A 22,074-nucleotide genomic window follows, 5' to 3' on the forward strand; every position below is an offset into this window, starting at 1 on the left:
CCAGTACCAGCTCCCACCCATGCTTAGTGGGGGGAGGGGGGGGGGGGAGGGTATAACTACCGGTAACCATTAACAACTGACTCTTATCGAATTCCCTGGACAGACAATCCAGATAGCCGAGGTATATGTCTAGGATATTATGCTTGAATCTTAATTGGATATAGCATAAAATTAAAGTTAAAATTAATGTGTTGCCAGCACTGTTTAATCTGCTTTATAAAATTAGCATTCTTTTGTATTCTGTTTCTATCTTTTAAACTTTTTTTAAAATCTTTTTTCTTACTGATAAAGGGTTTAATATAGTAAGAAAAAATATTCAGAAGCGATCACACAGCTATTTTCTATCACTACATATAGATTAGGGACCATCTCAAAATTCATATGATGCCAAAGAAAAGACGAAATGGTTTCATCTGGGGGGAGGGGGTTAATAATTTTGCACTTGCCATTTCGTCTTTGAAATTTAAGTTGGCATCAAGATTAAAAACCTTCAGAAATGATTGTTTTCCAAGAACAGTAAAAAAAACTAAGCCGGCATTCCTCAGGAACAGGAACTCTGTGTTCTGTGTGTGTGCCGGGTACCATCCAGCCAATCAGACAATTACACCACCTCCCTTGACAGCCAGTTAGAACTCGCGATACAAATAAGCATAGCATTTACTAACCAGTCCCACTTACCTGTGCGTAACATTTCTTCATAAAAATTTTGTTCGAATCTGCACATCTTCATCCACCAATACAGCTATCTGTAGACACTAGTTTTGTGAAAACAAGATAGAGGGCATGCCTGTTCCGTGTCAAATATGACACATCAGGCCTTTGTGAATAATTTCATGCTAAATGAACAAACCTTGTTTTATATGTTTACTTTTAATTAACCTAATTTATATATAGTTTTGCGTATCATATTTGATACGGGCAGTGCTCTAGGGTTAAAACTGACAACTTTATGACAAATGAGACAAACAAGAAACAAATACATGAAATAGAAACATTTTATTACTAGTATGCCCTACATGTATTCTGCATTTCTATATAAATACATAATGTACAAGTAGTGATGTTTTGATCTGAAATAAATGATGATGCCAAAACATAATCTTATTTAGTCTTCTTTTTTTTTGGAGGGGGGGGGGTCTCAAGAGAGACTAAACTGTTTCTTCTTTTTTGGGCATCATATGAATTTTGAGATGGTCCCTTACTATCACTAGAATTTAACATTGGTTCAGTCTTATATGCCTTTTGTCTTGACTGCTATTTTGCAGTTATATATTTTAGCAAGCAATAAAACAACAGGCTTTGTTAGTAGTATAGTGGTGACTATCTGTCCTTACTAATATAATAACGTAATATATGTTAACTAACAATTCTTTGTTTCTTTCAGGATTTTTTTCAAAATAACCATTATAAAATCAGTTGAATTAATAAAGTTTAATCTTTAACAAGTCTACTCGATGTTTGAGTCCACCATCTTTAACAAGTCTGCTTGATGTTTGAGTCAACCATCTTTAACAATAGTCTACTTGATGTTTCGGGTGGCCATCTTTAACAATAGTCTACTTGATGTTTCGGGTGGCCATTTTTAACAATAGTCTACTTGATGTTTAAGGTGGCCATTTTTAACAATAGTTTACTTGATGTTTAGGATGGCCATCTTTAAAACAAAATGTCTGTTTTGCTGTAACAATCTACAGTTATCAGGGGTTTTTTTCTCATAAATTTGGTTTTTAATGTAAAAAGACAAATTACCGTTAAAGAAAAACTAAGTTACGATGATTTTTAAAAAACAGGTGGATTACGGCAAAGCAAAAGTTTTGTTAGGCTTGGCTTTAGAGTGTGTGTGTTTTGTTCTAACTGCATGTTGTTGATGTTGTACCTGCCTGTACACCACAGGTTGGCTGGAGCCTTTGCTTGATCGAGTAGCTCAGAGCTATAGTCACGTGGTGACCCCCGTCATTGATAATATTGATGATGACACGCTACAGCTTACATGGTTTAATGGGGAGCAAATCCAGATTGGCAAGTTCGACTGGAACCTTGTATTCGATTGGATGGTGGTTCCGCCACATATTGCAAAGAATAGGTCTTCCAAAATTGCACCAATTCGGTTAGTGTATCAACCATATAGTTGCCCTTTTTTGGTTATTGACATTTCAGTAGGTTTGTGGATTAGGATTTATTCCATGTTTTTATGATTATACATACCACTGACAATGAAATTGTACTCATCATCATCATCAACATTAGTATCATCATCATCATCATCATCATCATCATCTCAACCACCACTGTCATCATTACAATCCGCACCATCACAGCCAGGATCATTTGCTATTTTGTTCCATTTCAGTTTTCATTTAAGAATTGACCGTAATTATTTTTTGGTTCATGCAAGTATGAACTGAAAAACAATGTGCACACTGTATGACTTCTCGTAGAGGGACATACAAAAGTGTGCACATCTTTTTTTTCGGTTCATACTTGCATGAACCAAAAAATAATTGCAGTCAAATCTTATAATTAAATTTATACGCATACTTTAACAATACATAACTGAGAAAATATGGAAAATATTTTCCCTGGCGTAATAAAGGTTGATATACTATTTATCATTTCACAGAATGAAGTGTTTGTAATCAAGTAAACCTAACCTAATCACAAACTAACTCTGGTTGGTGTTTCTTTTTGTCTTCAGTATATTTTGAATTTATAAGAGAAATGTCTTATTTTCTAAAGTGAGAAATATTCTGCATTGGTGTAACATACAATACTATTGGATGATTTGACATTACAAACCAATCACCTTGTCGGTGCTAAATATGACGTCATCACGATTTGGCAAACACAAAATTATGTCATATAGTTTAAAGACTTTGCATTTACGATCTCTGTTTTCAGTGTAAAATTTATAACTAAATGTTATTTTAATGCACATCATTTACAATTCAGAGGCGTTATTAGAACTAAATTGGATAGTTATATATATGGCAATACACAGCCTGTTAAATTATTGGCAACACGCTTCATAGCCTTATGATGACAACAAACATAATAACACGTCATTTTATAAACTCCATGTGCTTTTCTAACAATATAAATATCCCACAAGTCCTACTTCGACAAAGGTTAAACAGTCGGGACAATTCGGCCTGTTACATTCTCAGAAACTGAAAGTAATTGACATTTTCCGAATGAGAATGAGTTACTTCCCTTATGTTATTTTGGCAAAACGGGATCGATTTTTTTTTATGCTTACAAAAATGTCATTTAACAGGAGAAATTGTCTCCTGCGCAGGTGAGGTAATTTTTGATCACATACCAGGGGGACTCACGCGGAATCCGGGAGGGTTGACAGATCTGTGTACAAGTACGGTAGTACTACGCATGCAAGATTTTGTATCACATACCGTATATCTTCGCCTGTAAGTCGATCTCGGCTATAAGTCGAGTCCCTAATTTCAAGCCCTGAAAACGTATTTTTTTATTGACCCGTTTATAAGTCGACCCATGAAAAACTACTTATAAATATTGAAATATTTCTTATTTTCAGCACATGAGAACAATAATATTTGAACAAAAGAAAATTATTTTACAAACTTTGGTTTTCACGTTTTGTACATCGCAATATAATCAAGACTATTCCAATCAAACTATCATGACATAGCATCAAAACGAAATATTCCCTTAGTAGAGAGTGAAAGCTGTTTGACTGTTACTGTATAGTACTGTACAGATGGTTTTGTGCACAGACAACAACTTTATTTATAAACACTGACAACAGATCACTACGATAAAACTGAAAGTATCACGTTTTGCCGCCATATTAATACATGTAAGGAGGATAACTCTGGAAAGTACACTGGTTTTTGTACCAAATGATGTGTTCCCTATTGCTCTAGATAGTGAACTGCAGAGATCAGTCTATTTAAAGGGAACGCTCAGTAATATTCATGAAGTTAATCACCGCCAAAACATTGTTTGAACAACCATTAATGCCAGTGACCAGATTTCAAAATAAACTCAGGCAGCAGGTAGTTAGTATTGTTTACATTTTTACTATTAGTGATGACTGTTAATTTAACTAATTGGACTGTTGTCTTGGCATGTGAGTGAGATCGTATGCCTTTTCGCATAACCAAAACCGTTCTAATGCCAAAAAAAATAGGTTATAAAAAATAAATGTGTCAAATTAACATATTTGAGTATAAATACATGGCATACTTCAACGATAAAACTTGTAAAATAATCCCCAAAACAGTAGTATTTTTTGGTGGAAATTTTTTTACCCTCTTATAAGTCGACCCCCCAAGTTATAAAATAATTTTTGGGTGAAAAAAATTCGACTTATAGGCGAAGATATACGGTATATGTTCAATAAAATATTTGTTATTGCACAGTCAGAATTGTCTTTATTACTATAGTAAGATTAAATGGGTATGTAATAAATTGCCTATATGCAACATTGGGCTTCAGTGGTTGTAAATTAAAGTTGATTTCAAACATTAGATGGAGATCCCAAGGAATAACCACCCCCTTGTCTATTTGAAACTGTTGCAGATTCTCCTCTGTTGATCTCATAGGGTAAATTTACACACTGGATTGTTTGTTCTCTTTGCTTATATTAAACTTACTAACTGTATGTCTGTTTTTTATACTAAACTTTATTTGTACAATATATATATAATAAATCTTGTTGTATAATTTTTTTTACACATTGATAAACATTATAATCATTAAGCTTTGATATGATTATCATTGAATTATTACTACAATGTTTTAAACGGTTTCAATTTAATTTTCTTCAATTTTTCAGATCACCCACAATGGCTGGGGGTCTATTTGCCATCAGTCGGGAATATTTCAAACATTTGGGAACCTACGATCCTGGAATGGATATTTGGGGTGGAGAAAATCTGGAACTTTCTTTTAGAGTAAGTTGGTCTTCATTTTCTTTACATTTAAATTGTTCTTCCACTAATCTCTATATTCTTATTTTATTTCAATTTTTCTTCTATTCTGGCCAGTTTCTGGATTTTGTAAGCCAGAACTCTGGATTTGAACAATAGTTGAAATTAGGTTGTTTTTTAAATACACTACTACATTGTATCTTTGTTACAATTATTATTATTATTATTATTATTTATTTTTGGAGGGAGGGGGGTTAAAATTATATTGTAACTTTTAAACCTTGTTCTGACATTAAATTCCAATTTTGTAGTTTTTTAACGTACATGATTACCAGTATTTAGAGAGTAGTATTTCCAGATGTTGGAGTCAGTATCAGTAGTACCTCAGTGGTGTCGTGGTTAAGCCATCGGACATAAGTTGAGAAGAAGTAGTATCAATATTAGCATTTAGCCATTTTATACCTGATGTATGTACACCACAAATCTTACACTGGGATGCACCGTCACAATACATTTATTTGTCGTTTTTTTGTTTCAGGTGTGGATGTGTGGTGGAACATTAGAAATCATTCCATGCTCCCACGTGGGTCACATATTCCGTAAACGCAGTCCGTACAAGTGGAAATCGGGAGTGAATGTCGTCAAAAAGAATTCCATACGAGTAGCCGAAGTGTGGATGGACGAATATAAAAATTACTATTATGAAAGATTTAATTATGATTTAGTAAGTGATTTCTAAAAGGAGGTTTAATCAGTATTTTATTTCTATTATCTAGGTAAATATTAAGAATGATGTGATAACAGGCTTGGTTTAGCAGTGTGGTTGTTGATGTTCATTGATGAGGAAAAATGCAGGTTTATTAAAACTGTAGTTGTGTTTGTATTTTGCATTAGGAAATGATGTTATGTGATAAAAAGGCGAGATTACAGTTTTGAAGTTGCGTTGTGTATTTTGTTTATCATAATACAGTTATTTCTCATAATTATGATATTGACTATTACAAAAACACTCATGGGTAATAATTAACATTTTCAAATAGCCCATATTAGCAACTGTGAAAAAAACATTTCTCATTCCACCCATGACTGGTATATCAAATGCTGTCTGTAGTATATGCTATCCTGTCTGTGGAATGGTGCATAAAAGATCATTTGCTAGTAATGGAAACATTTAGCAGATTTCTTATCTAAGACTATATGTCAAAATTACCAAATGTTTGACATCCAATGTGCTCTAGTGATGTCGTTAAAAACAAAATAACCTTGTTAACTGTGTAAAAACCTGCACTAACGTCAACATGTCTAACTTATACCATTAGTTAACTTTGATTGTACAAACACAGGACAGGTTTCAAAATGTGTTATCTGTTTATTACAGGGCGACTACGGTGACGTCACTGAAAGAAAGGAGCTCCGAAAACGTCTCAACTGTAAAAGTTTTCACTGGTTTGTGAAAAATATTTACCCAGATCTCTTCGTACCGGGAGAAGCAGTTGCTTCAGGGGAGGTAAGCATGTTTGTTCAAACACTCAGTTTGGCTCTTTTTAAAAATAGTTTTGTGCCACTTCGTAGTCTTGCCATTAATATATACAATACCAAAAGATACACTGAACAATAGCATAGATATGCATATACATATAATAAAAGACTGTACGTCAGAATAGCCAACTGTTTGACAGCCATTAGTCGGTGATGAATTAATCGATGTGCTCCGGTGGTGTCATACAAAACAAACTTTTTAACTAATCTGATTTAACCCAGCAAGGTACTGAGAATGGCATGTTTCGACTAACCCACTGTCCGGGACAGACCGCCCAGACAACTGAGATGTGTGCCCAGGGCAGCGTGCTTTAACTTTAATTGGATATAAGCACAGAAATAAGTTGAAATGAATGAATGTCTCAATGTTAGGAATACAGATACAAAAATATAACCCTGAACTTACATGCCAAACATAACAGTAAGATACTGAAACAAGTGAAGAGTTCAGGCGCAAAACACGATATAAACCATTTTCTTTCTTTCTTTTTTTTAGTTAAAGCCATTATTGTATGTCGGTAAGGGCTAAACATATGCCCGCTGATTGCCGCAAAACGCGATTGATCCTTATAAAATTGTATTGGGTAAATCCCGTTTTTTTTTTTTTTTTAAACAAAACGCGATATACGCCAATTAAACAAATCTCTTTTACTGAAAATGAAAAATGGATATATCGCGTTTTGCGCCTAAACTCTTCAAGTCATGGTCTAAATTAACAACATACAAATATAAAATTAAAATAAATTTTTAAAAATCTTTACTACGGTATTAAATAAAAAAAGTATAACAGGAATTTATGTGTTTTTTTTGGTGTTTTTTTGTGGGTAAACGTGTGTTACACTGTTTCTGTGGTTTAAAAAATTTAGATTTACCAGGAGATGAGTAAAAATATCCAATACACACATGTTACGACATGCATGCTCACACTAACGCTGTGTTGTTTCAGATCCGTAGCAAGGCGAAGCCGATGTGTATCGACAGCCCAGTGGACCACCACAACTACCACAAGCCAGTCAACATGTGGCCCTGTCACAACCAGGGGGGAAACCAGGTACAGTATACACAGAGATGTTACGCAGCGTAGAATACAAGCAAGACTAGAGAGGCCATGATGTTAGTTTCATTCAATTTAACCTGCTGGACCAACTGTTGGAAACAAATGAATCCCTCATTATATTTTGGGATGCATGTATTTAGTTTAAAATCAGAATCTTTCAGTAAATTATTGATCTATTAAGGTCGATGACAGTCACTTTTCGCACCCTTGTTTTGGCTTCGTACACAGTAAATAAAACATATCCAACGGTAATTTTTTGATATGATATATTTGACAAAAGGTACTTATTATTTCTTTCATCTTTTGAAACATAAAATTAATATTTTGTCCAGAATTATGAAAAATAACAAAATACCAACCTGTAAACAACGTTGTCCACTTGTTATAGAAATTTGACAGGGTTCAAGGTTAGTAGACCAGTTTTTATTTTAATGTGGCGAAGCATTGTAATAATATAGCTAATTTTGAATTTGAATGACGTCAGTATTCCAATGACGTCACTTTGAATCGCCTTACAATAACCATACACTGGGTACATGACGTTTCCGTTTTAAGAATGCTGGAAAAATTCCAATGCAAACTTGCTATTGAAATTTTTTTGTTTGAACATTACTAATGCATCTGAATGTGTTTGAAGAAAATCATGTGATTATTTTTTTTTACCTTTTACGAAATATGGATTTCAAGTGAAATTACGGTAAGATATGCTATGTTTATAGTGTACGAACCCAAAACAAGGGTGCAAAAAGTGACTGTCGTCGACCTTAATGAATGTTTTTCAAGTGATACATTTGTAACCATACATTATACATGTTTATGACATTTTTACAGATTTTTGATTTTGAGTTATCTCTAGATGCCCTTAAATTAAATCTGAGATGTGGCGGGGAGGGGTAGAAGTGTCGCCCCTAATTTAAACAAACTGGACTTCTCTTACATAGATTATTTAGAGGAGTGTTATTTTTAATGCTTCAGTTGTATTAAAAATAAAAATCTGTTGTTATCCATGTTGTTTTTTCAGTACTGGATGTTGAGTAAGGCGGGAGAAATCCGCCGAGACGACGGGTGTCTGGATTACTCGGGAGGCGAGAACGTCATCATCTACCCATGTCACAGTCAGAAGGGAAACCAGGAGTGGCAGTACCGAGAGGTAAACAGTTATCTCCCCTTTCACAGATAACCCGTAGTACTCTTTATGTTACTTCGTAATTGAGGGTAAGTCTCTTGTAGGTGTGTGTAAAACAGTTTTCTTACACACCTGTTGGTGAGAATATCATTTGTTATTTTTGATAACACATACTTGTTTACACATGTGTTAACAATTTCAAGACATACAACTGTCTGCTCCTAGGTGATGATCAAGTCACCAATGCCATCCAATGAAAAACAGCATGATTGAAATTGATTACACCATGATTGAAATTGATTACACCATGACGTATAGTTAACCTGACAATCATTTGTCTCTGACACGTAAGTGCAGGGGCTGTAAATAACTTTGAGTCAAAACAATTTTAAAAATTTGCTTAAAATCTGTTTTTTGAGGATATATATGTAACAAATAGAATAATACATTCTCACAACTTGTTGTTTAAAAACGTATCAAACTCGCTTTTGCTTGTTGAGATACATTTTAAAACAACTCGTTGTAAGATAAATGGTATCTAACCGCCACTTATGTAGTATTCTCTATATCACCCCTTTTACAGATAACCCATCCTCTTTATGTTACTTGATGTATGGGAGTAAATCTCTTGTTGGTCTATGCAAAACAGTTATCTCCCCTTTCCTAGCCAACTCGTGCTTTCATTATGTTACTTGTTAAGTGGAACTACGTGTCAGCATTACCAAATGTTTCACATCCAATAGGCAATGATTAATTAATCAATGTGTTCTAGTGGTGTTGTTAAACAAAACAAACTGTGATAAGTGGGAGTAAATCTCTTGTAGGTCTCAACTGGCCTCGGTGGCATAGTGGTTAGGCCATCGGTCTACAGGCTGGTAGGTACTGGGTTCGGATCCCAGTCGAGGCATGGGATTTTTAATCCAGATACCGACTCCAAACCCTGAGTGAGTGCTCCGCAAGGCTCAATGGGTAGGTGTAAACCACTTGCACCGACCAGTGATCCATAACTGGTTCCAACAAAGGCCATGGTTTGTGCTATCCTGCCTGTGGGAAGCGCAAATAAAAAATCCCTTGCTGCCTGTCGTAAAAGAGTAGCCTATGTGGCGACAGCGGGTTTCCTCTAAAAACAATCTGTGTGGTCCTTAACCATATGTCTGACGCCATATAACCGTAAATAAAATGTGTTGAGTGCGTCGTTAAATAAAACACTTCTTTCTTTCTTTCTTTCTCTTGTAGGTCTGTGTAAAACGGTTATCTTACTTTTTCTAGCCAACCCATATTTTCATTACATTACTTCATAAATGCAGGTAAATCTGTTAAAATGTCCAGTTACAGTCATGCTCCTCTAGAAAAGGTATAGAGAAAAATGAAAATTTGCTAGAGCAGGGAGGGGTTTTGACCATGAACCTGATCTTGAAGCTAAATAACTCTTGATTGTATGTACATGCTTGTTTGTGTGTGTATGTGTGCGTGTGCGCGTGTGTGTGTGTGTGTGTGCATGCATGCGTGCTTGTCTTGGGTTTCTCAAAAGAAATGCCATGCTTTTTCAACAGATGGATGCTTTTCATACAGTATTTCGATGAAAGCTTTCAATCGTAAAATATAAGATAGGCTTGTTTTTTGTACATTTTTTTTATTGTTGGTGTAATTTTAATAATAGTTTTACTGTTGTTACTACTGATTTTTTAAACTATATATATATTTTTTTTATTCCATTGCTTTTTTTCAGGATAACACTTTATTTCATGTGAACACACAGAAATGTGCTGAAGTGACAGTTGACGGGAAGAAACTGGTAATGAGGCCGTGTACAGGAGTCGACAGACAGATATGGCAGTGGAAGAAAAAGCCTCCCAGTGGATCGGAGAGACATTAGAGCTTTCTGTACAAGTGAAACGTTGTGGGATGGTTGTTATAATTATCATATCAGGACATACACACATTTTCGTAACTGTTTGGTGGATTTCCCAGCAAACAGCTGCTTGTTGCATACTGAATGTTCAGTAAAAAAAGAAAGCACCCATTCTACGCAGGGTTCTGTGACAGACTTTCCTAAAACTGTAGTTATAAATTGCCATGTCTATGCAAGTGATTTTTTTTGGTTTAATTTGACCACAGTAACCAAAAACTTATGATTTGAAGTATTTTCCTTGGCATGATGAAATGTGAGAACTTGCATTCCATTATTCCTCGAACCGTGAAAACGATTCTGTAATATGAATTGTTTATTCCATCGTGCCTTCGGTTAACGATGCCTTGTAGAAGTGCGCAACTCCAAAGACATTTTGTAAATGCATTGACATAAAATTGTAATACACAGGAATATCTTTTGATTGTTACCTGTATATTACCTTAAAGTCATGTGAATAATAACATGGATCATAACAAAGAACTTAAGTGTGCGATGTATACTTAAGAATTAAAAAAATATATATATATATTGTTTATTAAACTAGCTGGAAAAGAAATATTTAGTGGTAACTTGGTGTTTTGGTGGATTAACTCGTTTGAAAAATAGTAAAGAACTTAGAGCACAATGTGTACTTAAGAAAAGATAAACATTTAGGGGCTGGGTGGGATTGTTAGTTAAACTAGCTGGTATACTGGTGTACAGGTTGATTTAACTACTGTCAAAAGTTGTTATTTCAACCTCTGTTATTCGATCAGCCCAGGAATCTGGAGATGGAGAAATGCCCCCCCCCCCCCCCCCCTCCAAAAAACAAAAACAACCCATTTCATTAAACAATTATTATGCTATCTTGAACTACCAATTTCTTGAAAGATTTGGTTCAGTCTGTTCAACATGTAGATGTTGAAGTTTGACTAATTTGAGCATTTCTTACCTACCTGGTTATTGTCTGGTGGGTCGTACAAATGTTGTATGCACCACCAGGTATTAGTTGCTAAATGACATCATTTCAGTAAGTGACGTCATCTTCCCCGGTCTCAGCATTCACATGTCTTATTGAGCTATGTTGCAAGTAGTTGTCAGATTTTACCTTATTTAAAGGTGGGTAATAAATCAAATACAAATTTTTTTTTCTAGATATAATTTTCACGAAACTCATGAACTTCCCATAGTATCTGATCTCACGTTTGTTTGGTTAGATACCATGCGAAGTTATGCGTTTCGTGAAAATTATATCTAAAGAAAACTAGTGTCATATTCCATATGTATGTCATCAATTTATGTAACTATTAGTAAACTGAATTGATGTTGTTGTCCAGTTTCAAAACAATTTAAATGTTAATTTTACAATAAAGTAAAGATAAAACTGGACAAAAACATGTTTTGCCAAGTTGTAGCTAAATATCAGGAGATATTAAGGCTGTTTCAATTTTATTTTTAAAAAATATTGAAAATCCTGCATTAAATTGCTTTTTGACTAAAATGAAAAGGTACCATTGAGTTAATGCCTTATGAGTTATTGTCATAATTTGTATCCCCCATCTGCTGTTACATAGTGATGTACAGAAAGGGATTAAGAATGACATCACATCCATAACAGTGTCATCCTTGTTTTCAAACAAAGTTTGGAGCAGTTACCTTAAGTCTTTTATAAGACGTTTTGTGGGGCTTTTAAGTGAAAGGAAAACTAGGAATAACTTCTTCTTTTTTATTGTCAATACAGGGTAAAATAGATTTTAAACCATATAGCTCATGGTTAATAATTTTATTATAAATTAACCTTTAAGAAACTGTAGTTTCCAAATTCATCTTTAGTAGCCATATAATGTCTCCCATATCAAAAGAGTATAGTCATAGTTGTCTCCCATGTCGGATGGATACGACATGATATAAAATGAGTTTAGAATGGGATCCGGTTAAAATTTCCAACACTGTTTTTCTTAACACTGTATAAAGGTTATGACAAGCATTACAGCAAGACAGTGGTATGTTTTGCACTGTAATCTTTGTCAGTGTGGGTTTTTACCAGTGACGTGGTTTTTGTTTTATGAATGTAGACATTTTGCAATGATCTCAATTTCAACATTCACCTCATACTTTATGGTTATAAGTTGTTTAGCGGGGCAATTCTTTTCCTTGGTCGTCATTTTTTAATCCCAACTAACCAGGGTCCCATCTTTATGAAGCTGTCTTAGTGCTAAGGTTATCTTAAGTGCATAATAACCTAATGAACTTAAGACAATCTTAGCGCTAAGATCGATTTGTAAAACTCGGTCTTGCTCAATGGTTGAAACATGTTTTGGGGTTGTAGCTGTTCCACGAGGGATGTTATCATCGCCGAGAAGACTTGAAAATAAAAATTATTCTTGTCTGTAAATCTACATGTAGATGTACGGTACTTGAAAAATGTACATGTATTTTCATACAAAAACAATATCGAAAACAAAACAAAAGCTTTCTAATTTTGAAATTGAGAAATTTGATCATTTGTATCTGTTAGTCATAGTACAAACCAGCTGTGACTCAAGATGGTAATGTGTATACTGTCACAGTTTTGTCAAAATGCCCCTTATAGGCATGTACAGAGATACAATTTTCAACCTGATTCAGCAGTTTTGTCATTTACTTTATTGTTAAACTTCATGTTGGGCTCAGTGTATATTTAATTTATTATTTCTGAGTGCCTTTTATTGGTGGGGGTTTTCAAATTGAGGTGAAGCCAGTCATTCTTTAAATTAATAGTTTTGAGTTGTGTATTTATATGTGGCAAATGCATTAGGTATTTCTTTGTCAAAATGGCAACATTATAACATCTGAATATTACCCATGTCAAGCGAATAATTTCATTGTTTGCTACTTCATGGTCCCAGTACTTACACTATACACACTTTTTTATTATTGCCCCATGGGACATGTCAGGTATAATATTCATACTGGCTTCATAATTAACATATATGTATAGTTTATTTTTCTCTTTGCCTGACACTAATTTCTATACAAAGAAAACTTAACTGTGGACTTTCGATTACAAATGTACTTTAGCTGGCATTACTTCATACCTCCTGTATATGTGTATGTACACTGTGTAATATTTAACATTCCCTCAGCTTGGCAATGGCTGGTTGCCTGTATGACATTCCACGTAGAAATCTACAAAGATCTATATGTAGAAAACTACAAAGATCTATATGTAGAAATCTACAAAGATCTACATGTAGAAATCTATAAAGATCTACATGTACATGTAGAAATCTACAAAGATCTACATGTAAATATCTACAAAGATCTACATGTAGAAATCTACAAAGATCTACATGTAAATGTCTACAAAGATCTACATGTAGAAATCTACAAATATCTATATGTAGATATTTACAAAGATCTACATGTAAATGTCTACAAAGATCTATATGTAGATATCTACAAAGATTTACATCTACAAAGATCTGCATGTAAATGTCTACAAAGATCTATAGGTAGATATCTACAAAGATTTACATGTAAAAATCTACAAAGATCTATATGTAGAAATCTACAAAGATCTATATGTAGAAATCTACAAAGATCTACATGTAGAAATCTACAAAGATCTACATGTAGAAATCTACAAAGATCTGCATGTAGATACCTACAAAGTTCTACATGTAGACATGTTTTCTCTTCTCGTTGCTTGAATAGTGTAACACACACTATATATTTTGCATCCTCAAACTACATATAGTCAAACAAAAGTTCATGAAACATTTCTTATTAGTAATGGTGTGTGCAGTCTTGTAATAAGTACATTTAATAATGGTCTTCCATGTTCATATCATCAGTAAAATATTCATTGGTATAAGCATTACAAATTTAACAACTTATAATTGCAGTTCCCTTTCAATGTTAAACTGTTATTTTTACTCTGTATTGAACATATGTGCCACGACCATGTGTTTATTGATAGATTCTCTAACCAAAGAAAACATTTAATTTATGAAAATATTAAATACTTTCTTTTTAATTGAATCTAATTTTCATTATTTTTTATGCATTTTAAATTTATTAGTAAATGCTGCCAAACTGTTTTTTCTTGTTCTCTTTTTAACATATTTTAGTTTGAGAATGCAAAAGACATTAGGATGTCCTTGTTTCATTTCCGGTTAAAATGTTTTGTTAAAATGTATATACGTTTTTGTACATGTTTATTAGTGTTGGACCAAACAAATCCAAAATTGTGTATAAATGTTAAAGAATTCCATGCATTAATAGTTTTTTTAAATCACATGTAACATATTGGATGATATGTTGTGGATGATATGTGTTTTGTGATGGAAAATCAGACATGTGGTTATAGAGTTTAACATGCATTTATATTTATGAAAATATCTATGCTATTAGAATCTTATGTTTTTAAAATATGTGATTGGTAGCTTTCCTGCGTCCATAGCAGTGGGTATTTTTGTTGCATCAATGCATTTCCAAGGGTAATGTTTCTCTTTTATTCTGCTTGTGTTAAAGCTATTTATGTATATACATCTATATTTGTAAAAACAGAAGAAAAAACATAATTAGCACTGCACAAGACAGAGGGGTTTATTTTTATTGCTTAGTGTGTAGATAGACTTTGGTTACAGATGTAATGTCTTTCTGTTGATACATGCTATCAGATGTATATGTGGGACTTTGATCACAATGAGAATTTTGTATCATCAGGTGGTTTCTTATGTACGGTGTGTTCGTCTCTAAAGGTTACAATGTGGACATGCATATCACAATGTTATGTTGTTGTGAGTGTCAAATACATTCTTCCTTGTGAAGGACAGGGTCTGTGGTATGTACTGTCCTGCCAGTAAAAGACTCCTTGCTTCTATTCAGTAAGAGGACCTGTGTTACTGCTGTGTGTTCTCATCTGACTTTTTAGACAGTGTTACTATAGCCACAATAGCCGTATGTAGGTCACTTATTTTCTGACTTTTTAGACAAATTCTTATAATAGCCACAATAGCCATACATATATGCTTGTCACTTATTTTCTGACTTTTTAGATGGTTACAATAGCCGTATATAGGTCACTTATTTTCTGACTTTTTAGACCGTTAAAATAGCCGTATGTAGGTCACTATTTTCTGACTTTTTAGACAAAGTGTTTAATAGCCACAATAGCCGTATGTTGGTCACTTATTTTCCACTTGTGCGATTTTTGGACGCATCCAAGAAATATATTCTATGAACATCATTGACAATGTTTTCGTAAGACCGGCAAGATTTGTGATAGTCATGCGGTTTAAGGCCTACGAGCCATACATAGTTTAAAATATGCTGAGGTGTCCTCAAACATTCCTTTCCTTTCTATTGTAAACGGCTGTGTGTTGTATGGACAATATCGGCCTATAGCCACATTTGATAGTAACTGATGTCAAACATATAATAATACCAGCCTTTGGTATCGACAGTGAAATATTACAATGCAATACAAATATTTAGTCTTCATTGAAATGATGATATAGTTTTACAACTGGTGGAGAAATAAAATAGTGTCAATAGTGAAAATTAAATATCAATAACATTTTCTTATTTAGAATATTGCATCTGTATTTTTAGTCTTTTTGGTTGTCCTGATGTTTCTTTACCTAAAACTGGATTTTACTTCCTAATATTATATTTTTTTAATGTATACAAAATTATTAGGAGGTGAAATCCATTTTAAACTACCACAAACAGTAGTTTGACCAAAAACATGTTGACATTTAATTATAGGACCCTGTCCTAAAGAAAGAGATTTCAATATCTAAGTTTCTTCCTTAAAAGTCTTTATCAACAGATTGCAATGGCTGTAAAATTTGGAATAACCCTTTAACGATTTCCTTAATACTGTTGTCGATTTCAAGACACATGGATGTGAAATAACAACTTACATCTTACATATTCACAAAGCTCTGCCATTGTTGTCGCTTTAAAGACATATTTGTGAAATCAAAATTTAAAACTTATATATTCATAGTTGAATGCCATTATTGTCACTTTAAAGAGGCATATTTGTGAAATCAAGATTTAAAACTTACACATTCACATAGTTGAATGCCTATTGTCATATTAAACATGCATATTTGTGAAATCAAGATTTAAAACTTACATATTCACATAGTTGAATGCCATTATTGTCACTTTAAAGAGGCATATTTGTGAAATCAAGATTTAAAACTTACACATTCACATAGTTGAATGCCTATTGTCATATTAAACATGCATATTTGTGAAATCAAGATTTAAAACTTACATATTCACATAGTTGAATGCCTATATTGTCATATTAAACATGCATATTTGTGAAATTGGGATTTAAAACTGACATATTCACATAGTTGAATGCCATTATTGTCACTTTAAAGACACATATTTGTGAAATCGGGATTTAAAACTTACACATTCATATTTATGTGCAGAATATAGCAGTGATGCCAATTTCTACTGGCATGTATAAGAATACAATGCAGACATCGAAATAAGTCGAGAACGGTCGTTCAGGTTACCGGGAGGCATTTCGTTCTTGACAAAAATTTCAAGAATGGTAGTGCATTCCGGACTTCCACGTTTCATTTTCTTGTAAGGAATTGCATCGATGTTCGTGCGCACTTGTGCAATTGCAAGCAATTATAGTCACTCCGCGTTTAAGCAGCATCCACTGGATGAATTTATTTCCGCGTTTCGTTTTCTCATACCAAATTGCACTGATGTTCGTGGGCACTTGTGCAATTTTGGCAATCCGCGTTTAAGGCAACGCCCATTAGATAAATTTACTTCCGGATTTTGTTTCTTGTACCGATGTTTGTGTGCACGATACAATTTCAGAACGACTGCGTAGTAATAACAGGACTTCTATTCTAACTTTCATATAGTTGTGGAAACCTATAGGTTAGGTTTCCACGACTATTTTTTGTGGTAACGTTGAAAATGTTAATGATTTTGTCATTTAAATTTATAGGTGATTTTACACTATCACATTTATTTCATGTAAATATTTATTGTCATTTAACATCATAGTTGTTGGAACCGAAGGTAATACATTGGCCCCTCACGTTGGCAGGTGAATTAATACAGTACTGGCACCTCCATTTGCTGGCTTCTTCTGATGCCAATGAATATCAATAAAAGCAAGTTATTGGTGTAAAAACATTGTTATATCTATGTGGGCTTCCTTGTAAGAACCAAACAGTATTGTGCCATATTCATCAATATCGTTGTTAGGATATTTGCACTTGTTGAGTTGGTCAGCCTTGTTTTATGCTTACATACCTACCACATGCAGGTGTGTGAGAACTCGAATGGGAAATGTCTTATTTTCTACGGTGGCACAGAACTGCCATCGACATAATGACGTAATTTAGGGGTACGGTTAGGTTTAGTTTTTACAATATATTTGTGATAAATTTCCACATTATTTTGGCTTAATTATATCATTATTTTTGACAAAATGCCTAAAAATATATAATTTTGTTGTATAAATGGTTCTAAATTATGTCAGTTCTATAGCACCATAGTTTTCATAATGAACCAAATGACATATTTGTGACCATACAGTCAGAACGTTTTTCAGCCTGTCTCTCTTTCTCTCTTGGTGTTACAATTAATGTATGGCTGGAAACAAGAATTTAATAACTATTAAAACAAGAATTTAATAACCATTAGTTCTTCTTTAAATAAGTGAAGGTGGTGGTGGGGGGGGAATAACCTTATAGCTAAGGTTGACCAATAAATTATTGACCAAATAGAAGTAACTAGAAAATATATGTATGCTTTTAGTTTTTAATAGATATATAATTTTACTGGCCTTTATATGAGACATGAGACTAGCTCAACTCCTGCAGTTACGAAAATGTCCATGGCAAAAAAAATGTCATGGAGAATTAAAAACTCCAGGACAATCTCCTTTGCCGATTGTCGTTGGCAGTTGCAGGCAGTTGCAGGGGTCGGCCCTATCGGCTCCCACCCAGATCGAGTTTTAAGGACTACAATTATAAGGCCCCTACACCAACTTCTCTCTCACTAACCACCAACAATGAACCACAAACTCACTGTCCTCGACAGACAGCGGTGTGCACAGGACAGTGTGCTTGAAGATAAATTGAAAAATGAGAATACATTTGGTGTTGCAATAGAAATGAATATTTTACTAGAACTACATAACATTAAGTGTTCCTCTGCTGATTGTGGCTTAATGTCAGTGTGCTAAAAGTCTGTCAAATGAAATGAAATTTTAAACTCTGCACTGTCTATATTTCTTAAATTCCTCTCACATATCTTGTGTGATCAAATTAAATATATCAAGTACTAGTACTTGACTTGCATTTTCAGCACGGTCTACTACAGTTTTAAAATCTTCTCTATCTAATACATGAATACAGTACAAATATACATTTTAAAACATTTTTAAATAGTAGTTTCAGTATTTTAAACATTTGGCTTCTTGTATATAAATATTAGCAGAGGTTGATGGAAGTGAGTGGATTTTAAAAAAGCATCTTTCGTGGCTCTCTGTTCCTATTTAGAACCGAATATTTAATTTTTACGTCTAACATGACAATCTTTGTTCTTCTTAACAGAGCAGTATTGACTTAAGCACGAGTGCCAGTTTTGACTGATTACTGGTATAGGAATTGATTTAAACCGGTACTGGTGCCACTGGAATAGTTCAGTAAATTAAGTCTGTTGACTTGTTGATAATAAATACATCAGTTATTTACCAATCAATAAAATAAATACCACTTTTATGAAGACACTTTCATCTCAAGATGATATTGTCTTTAAGAAATTAAACATTCTAGAAAATTTTCATGGATTCTTTTCTTTCTGTTTTTAAATTAAAGATCAGTGACATTTGCATGACCAATAACTAATATATTGATTTCTGTAGTATATAATTATTTGTGAGATTACATATAATCATTTGGCATAATTGCAAATGTATTTTCCTGCAATGTTAAAAATGTTTCAATACATTGTACTTTTGAGATTGGTCGCAATTAACATTTTCACCTACATTAGGAGACATTTAAAAAAAATTGTCAAAAAATTAATCTTACCGATTCAAAATTGTTTACGGTATATACACTTTTAACAATGGGTAGGAAGTTGCCAAAAACAGGAAGAGTACAATCCGAAGTTTTCACAAAATGTAGTTTTGCAAACATATCTCTATTTATGAATGGTAGTGTGTGTTTCAGTAACATTTGTGTTATTAATTATAGCGAATGTTAAATGATTGTATATTGTGCTGCTGTTAATTATTGAAAATCCAGAATTTACTGCTGTTGATGTATAATTTTATTGGCAAAATAAAGTGCCTTTGAAATAAATGTGATTTTCTACAACTCAGTTGTTTCATTATTCTGGAGAGGGAGAGGATGTATGAATGGCCGAATGTAAAAGACCGGCAGGAGGGATATGGCTGAATGTAAAATTAGGCCGGAGGGATTCCATAAACTCGAATGGGTGGTGGCAATCGATGTGATTCCATAAACTCGAATGGGTGGTGGCAATCGATGTGATTCCATAAACTCGAATGGGTGGTGGCAATCTATGCAATTCCATAAACTCGAATGAGTGGGGGCAATCGATGCGATTCCATAAACTCGAATGGGTGGTGGCAATCGATGCGATTCCAGAAACTCGAATGGGTGGTGGCAATCGATGCGATTCCAGAAACTCTAATGAGTGGTGGCAATGGTCATGTTCCACATCCCAACATGAACAGTGTATTAAAGGTACAAAGTGTGTGTCAGAGATGGTGAGAGTTAAAAGTTTGTTTTGTTTAATGACACCGCTAGAGCACATTGATTTATTAATCAATGGCTACTAGATGTCAAACATTTGGTAATTTTGAGGTCTAGTTTAGTAAATCCATTAGTAGCAAAATATCTTTTTAATGCATCATCCCACAGACAGGATAACACATATCACAGCCTTTGATGTACTAGCTGGAACAAGAAATAGCCCAAGGGGCCCATCGATAGAGATCAATCCTAGACAGATCATGCATTAAGGAAGAACTTTACCACAGGGCTACATCCTGTCCTGAGAGAAAGACAGAATATGAGTGTTAGAGAGAGAGTGTCAGCAAGAGGGTTATGATTAGAGAGAGAGAGTGTGAGCAAAAGGGTTATGATTAGAGATGTGTGTCGGCGAGAGGGTTATTATTAGAGAGAGTGTGTCAGCGAAAGGGTTATGATTAGAAAGAGGGTGAGCAAAAGGGTTATGATTAGAGAGTGTGTGTCAGCGAGAGGGTTAGTATTAGAGAGAGAGTGAGCGAAAGGGTTATGATTAGAGAGTGTGTGTCAGCGAGAGGGTTATTATTAGAGAGAGTGTGTCAGCGAAAGGGTTATGATTAGAGAGAGTCAGCGAGAGGGAGGGTTACGATTAGAGAGAGTGTGTCAGCAAGGGTTATTATTAGAGAGTGTAGCGAAAGGGTGATTAGAGAGAGAGAGAGTGTCAGCGAAAGGGTTACGTCAGCGCGATTAGAGAGGTGTCAGCGAGAGGGTTATTCAGCAGAGAGATTAGAGAGTGTGTCAGCGAAAGGGTTATGAGTTAGCGAAAGGGTTACGATTAGAGAGAGAGAGAGTGTCAGCGAAAGGGTTACGATTAGAGAGAGAGTGTCAGCGAGAGGGTTACGATTAGAGAGAGAGTGTCAGCGAGAGGGTTATGATTAGTGTGTCAGCAAGAGGGTTATGATTAGAGAGAGTGTGTCAGCGAAAGGGTTATTATTAGAGAGTGTGTCAGCGAAAGGGTTACGATTAGAGAGAGAGTGTCAGCGAGAGGGTTATGATTAGAGAGAGTGTGTCAGCGAGAGGGTTATGATTAGAGAGAGTGTGTCAGCGAGAGGGTTATGTGTCAGCGAGAGGGTTATGTAGAGGGTTATGATTAGAGAGAGTGTGTCAGCGAGAGGGTTATGATTAGAGAGAGTGTCAGCGAGAGGGTTATGATTAGAGAGAGTGTGTCAGCGAGAGGGTTATGATTAGATTCAGAGAGAGAGTTATGATTAGAGAGAGTGAGCGAGGGTTATGATTAGAGAGAGAGTGTCAGCGAGAGGGTTATGATTAGAGAGAGTGTGTCAGCGAAAGGGTTATTATTAGAGTGTGTCAGCGAAAGGGTTACGATTAGAGAGAGAGTGTCAGCGAGAGGGTTATGATTAGTGTGTCAGCAAGAGGGTTATGATTAGAGAGAGTGTGTCAGCGAAAGGGTTATTATTAGAGAGTGTGTCAGCGAAAGGGTTACGATTAGAGAGAGAGAGAGTGTCAGCGAAAGGGTTACGATTAGAGAGAGAGTGTCAGCGAGAGGGTTACGATTAGAGAGAGAGTGTCAGCGAGAGGGTTATGGGTTCAGCAAGATTAGAGAGAGTGTGTCAGCGAAAGGGTTATTATTAGAGAGTGTGTCAGCGAAAGGGTTACGATTAGAGAGAGAGTGTCAGCGAGAGGGTTATGATTAGAGAGAGAGAGTGTGAGCAAAAGGGTTATGATTAGAGATGTGTGTCGGCGAGAGGGTGTCAGCGAAAGGGTGAGCAAAA

At 34.6% G+C, this 22,074-nt stretch overlaps 1 protein-coding gene across 3 annotated transcripts in view; it reads left to right on the forward strand.

Annotated features, from left to right (window-relative positions):
* The window catches only part of LOC121380956 (polypeptide N-acetylgalactosaminyltransferase 5-like), a 219,654-nt gene extending 199,772 nt beyond the window's left edge, over positions 1–19,882 (forward strand). For all 3 annotated transcript variants that reach the window (XM_041510005.1, XM_041510006.1, XM_041510007.1), the window contains 6 exons: positions 4,814–4,931; positions 5,446–5,631; positions 6,286–6,414; positions 7,393–7,497; positions 8,525–8,653; positions 10,359–19,882. In XM_041510005.1, the coding sequence (XP_041365939.1) occupies positions 4,814–4,931; positions 5,446–5,631; positions 6,286–6,414; positions 7,393–7,497; positions 8,525–8,653; positions 10,359–10,505 (814 nt within the window). In that variant the 3' untranslated portion in view covers positions 10,506–19,882. The remainder of the gene's footprint in view (positions 1–4,813; positions 4,932–5,445; positions 5,632–6,285; positions 6,415–7,392; positions 7,498–8,524; positions 8,654–10,358) is intronic.
* The last annotated feature ends 2,192 nt before the right edge of the window (positions 19,883–22,074 follow it).

Source organism: Gigantopelta aegis, chromosome 9, assembly GCF_016097555.1.
Source record: "Gigantopelta aegis isolate Gae_Host chromosome 9, Gae_host_genome, whole genome shotgun sequence".
Classification (NCBI taxonomy): Eukaryota; Metazoa; Mollusca; class Gastropoda; order Neomphalida; family Peltospiridae; genus Gigantopelta; species Gigantopelta aegis.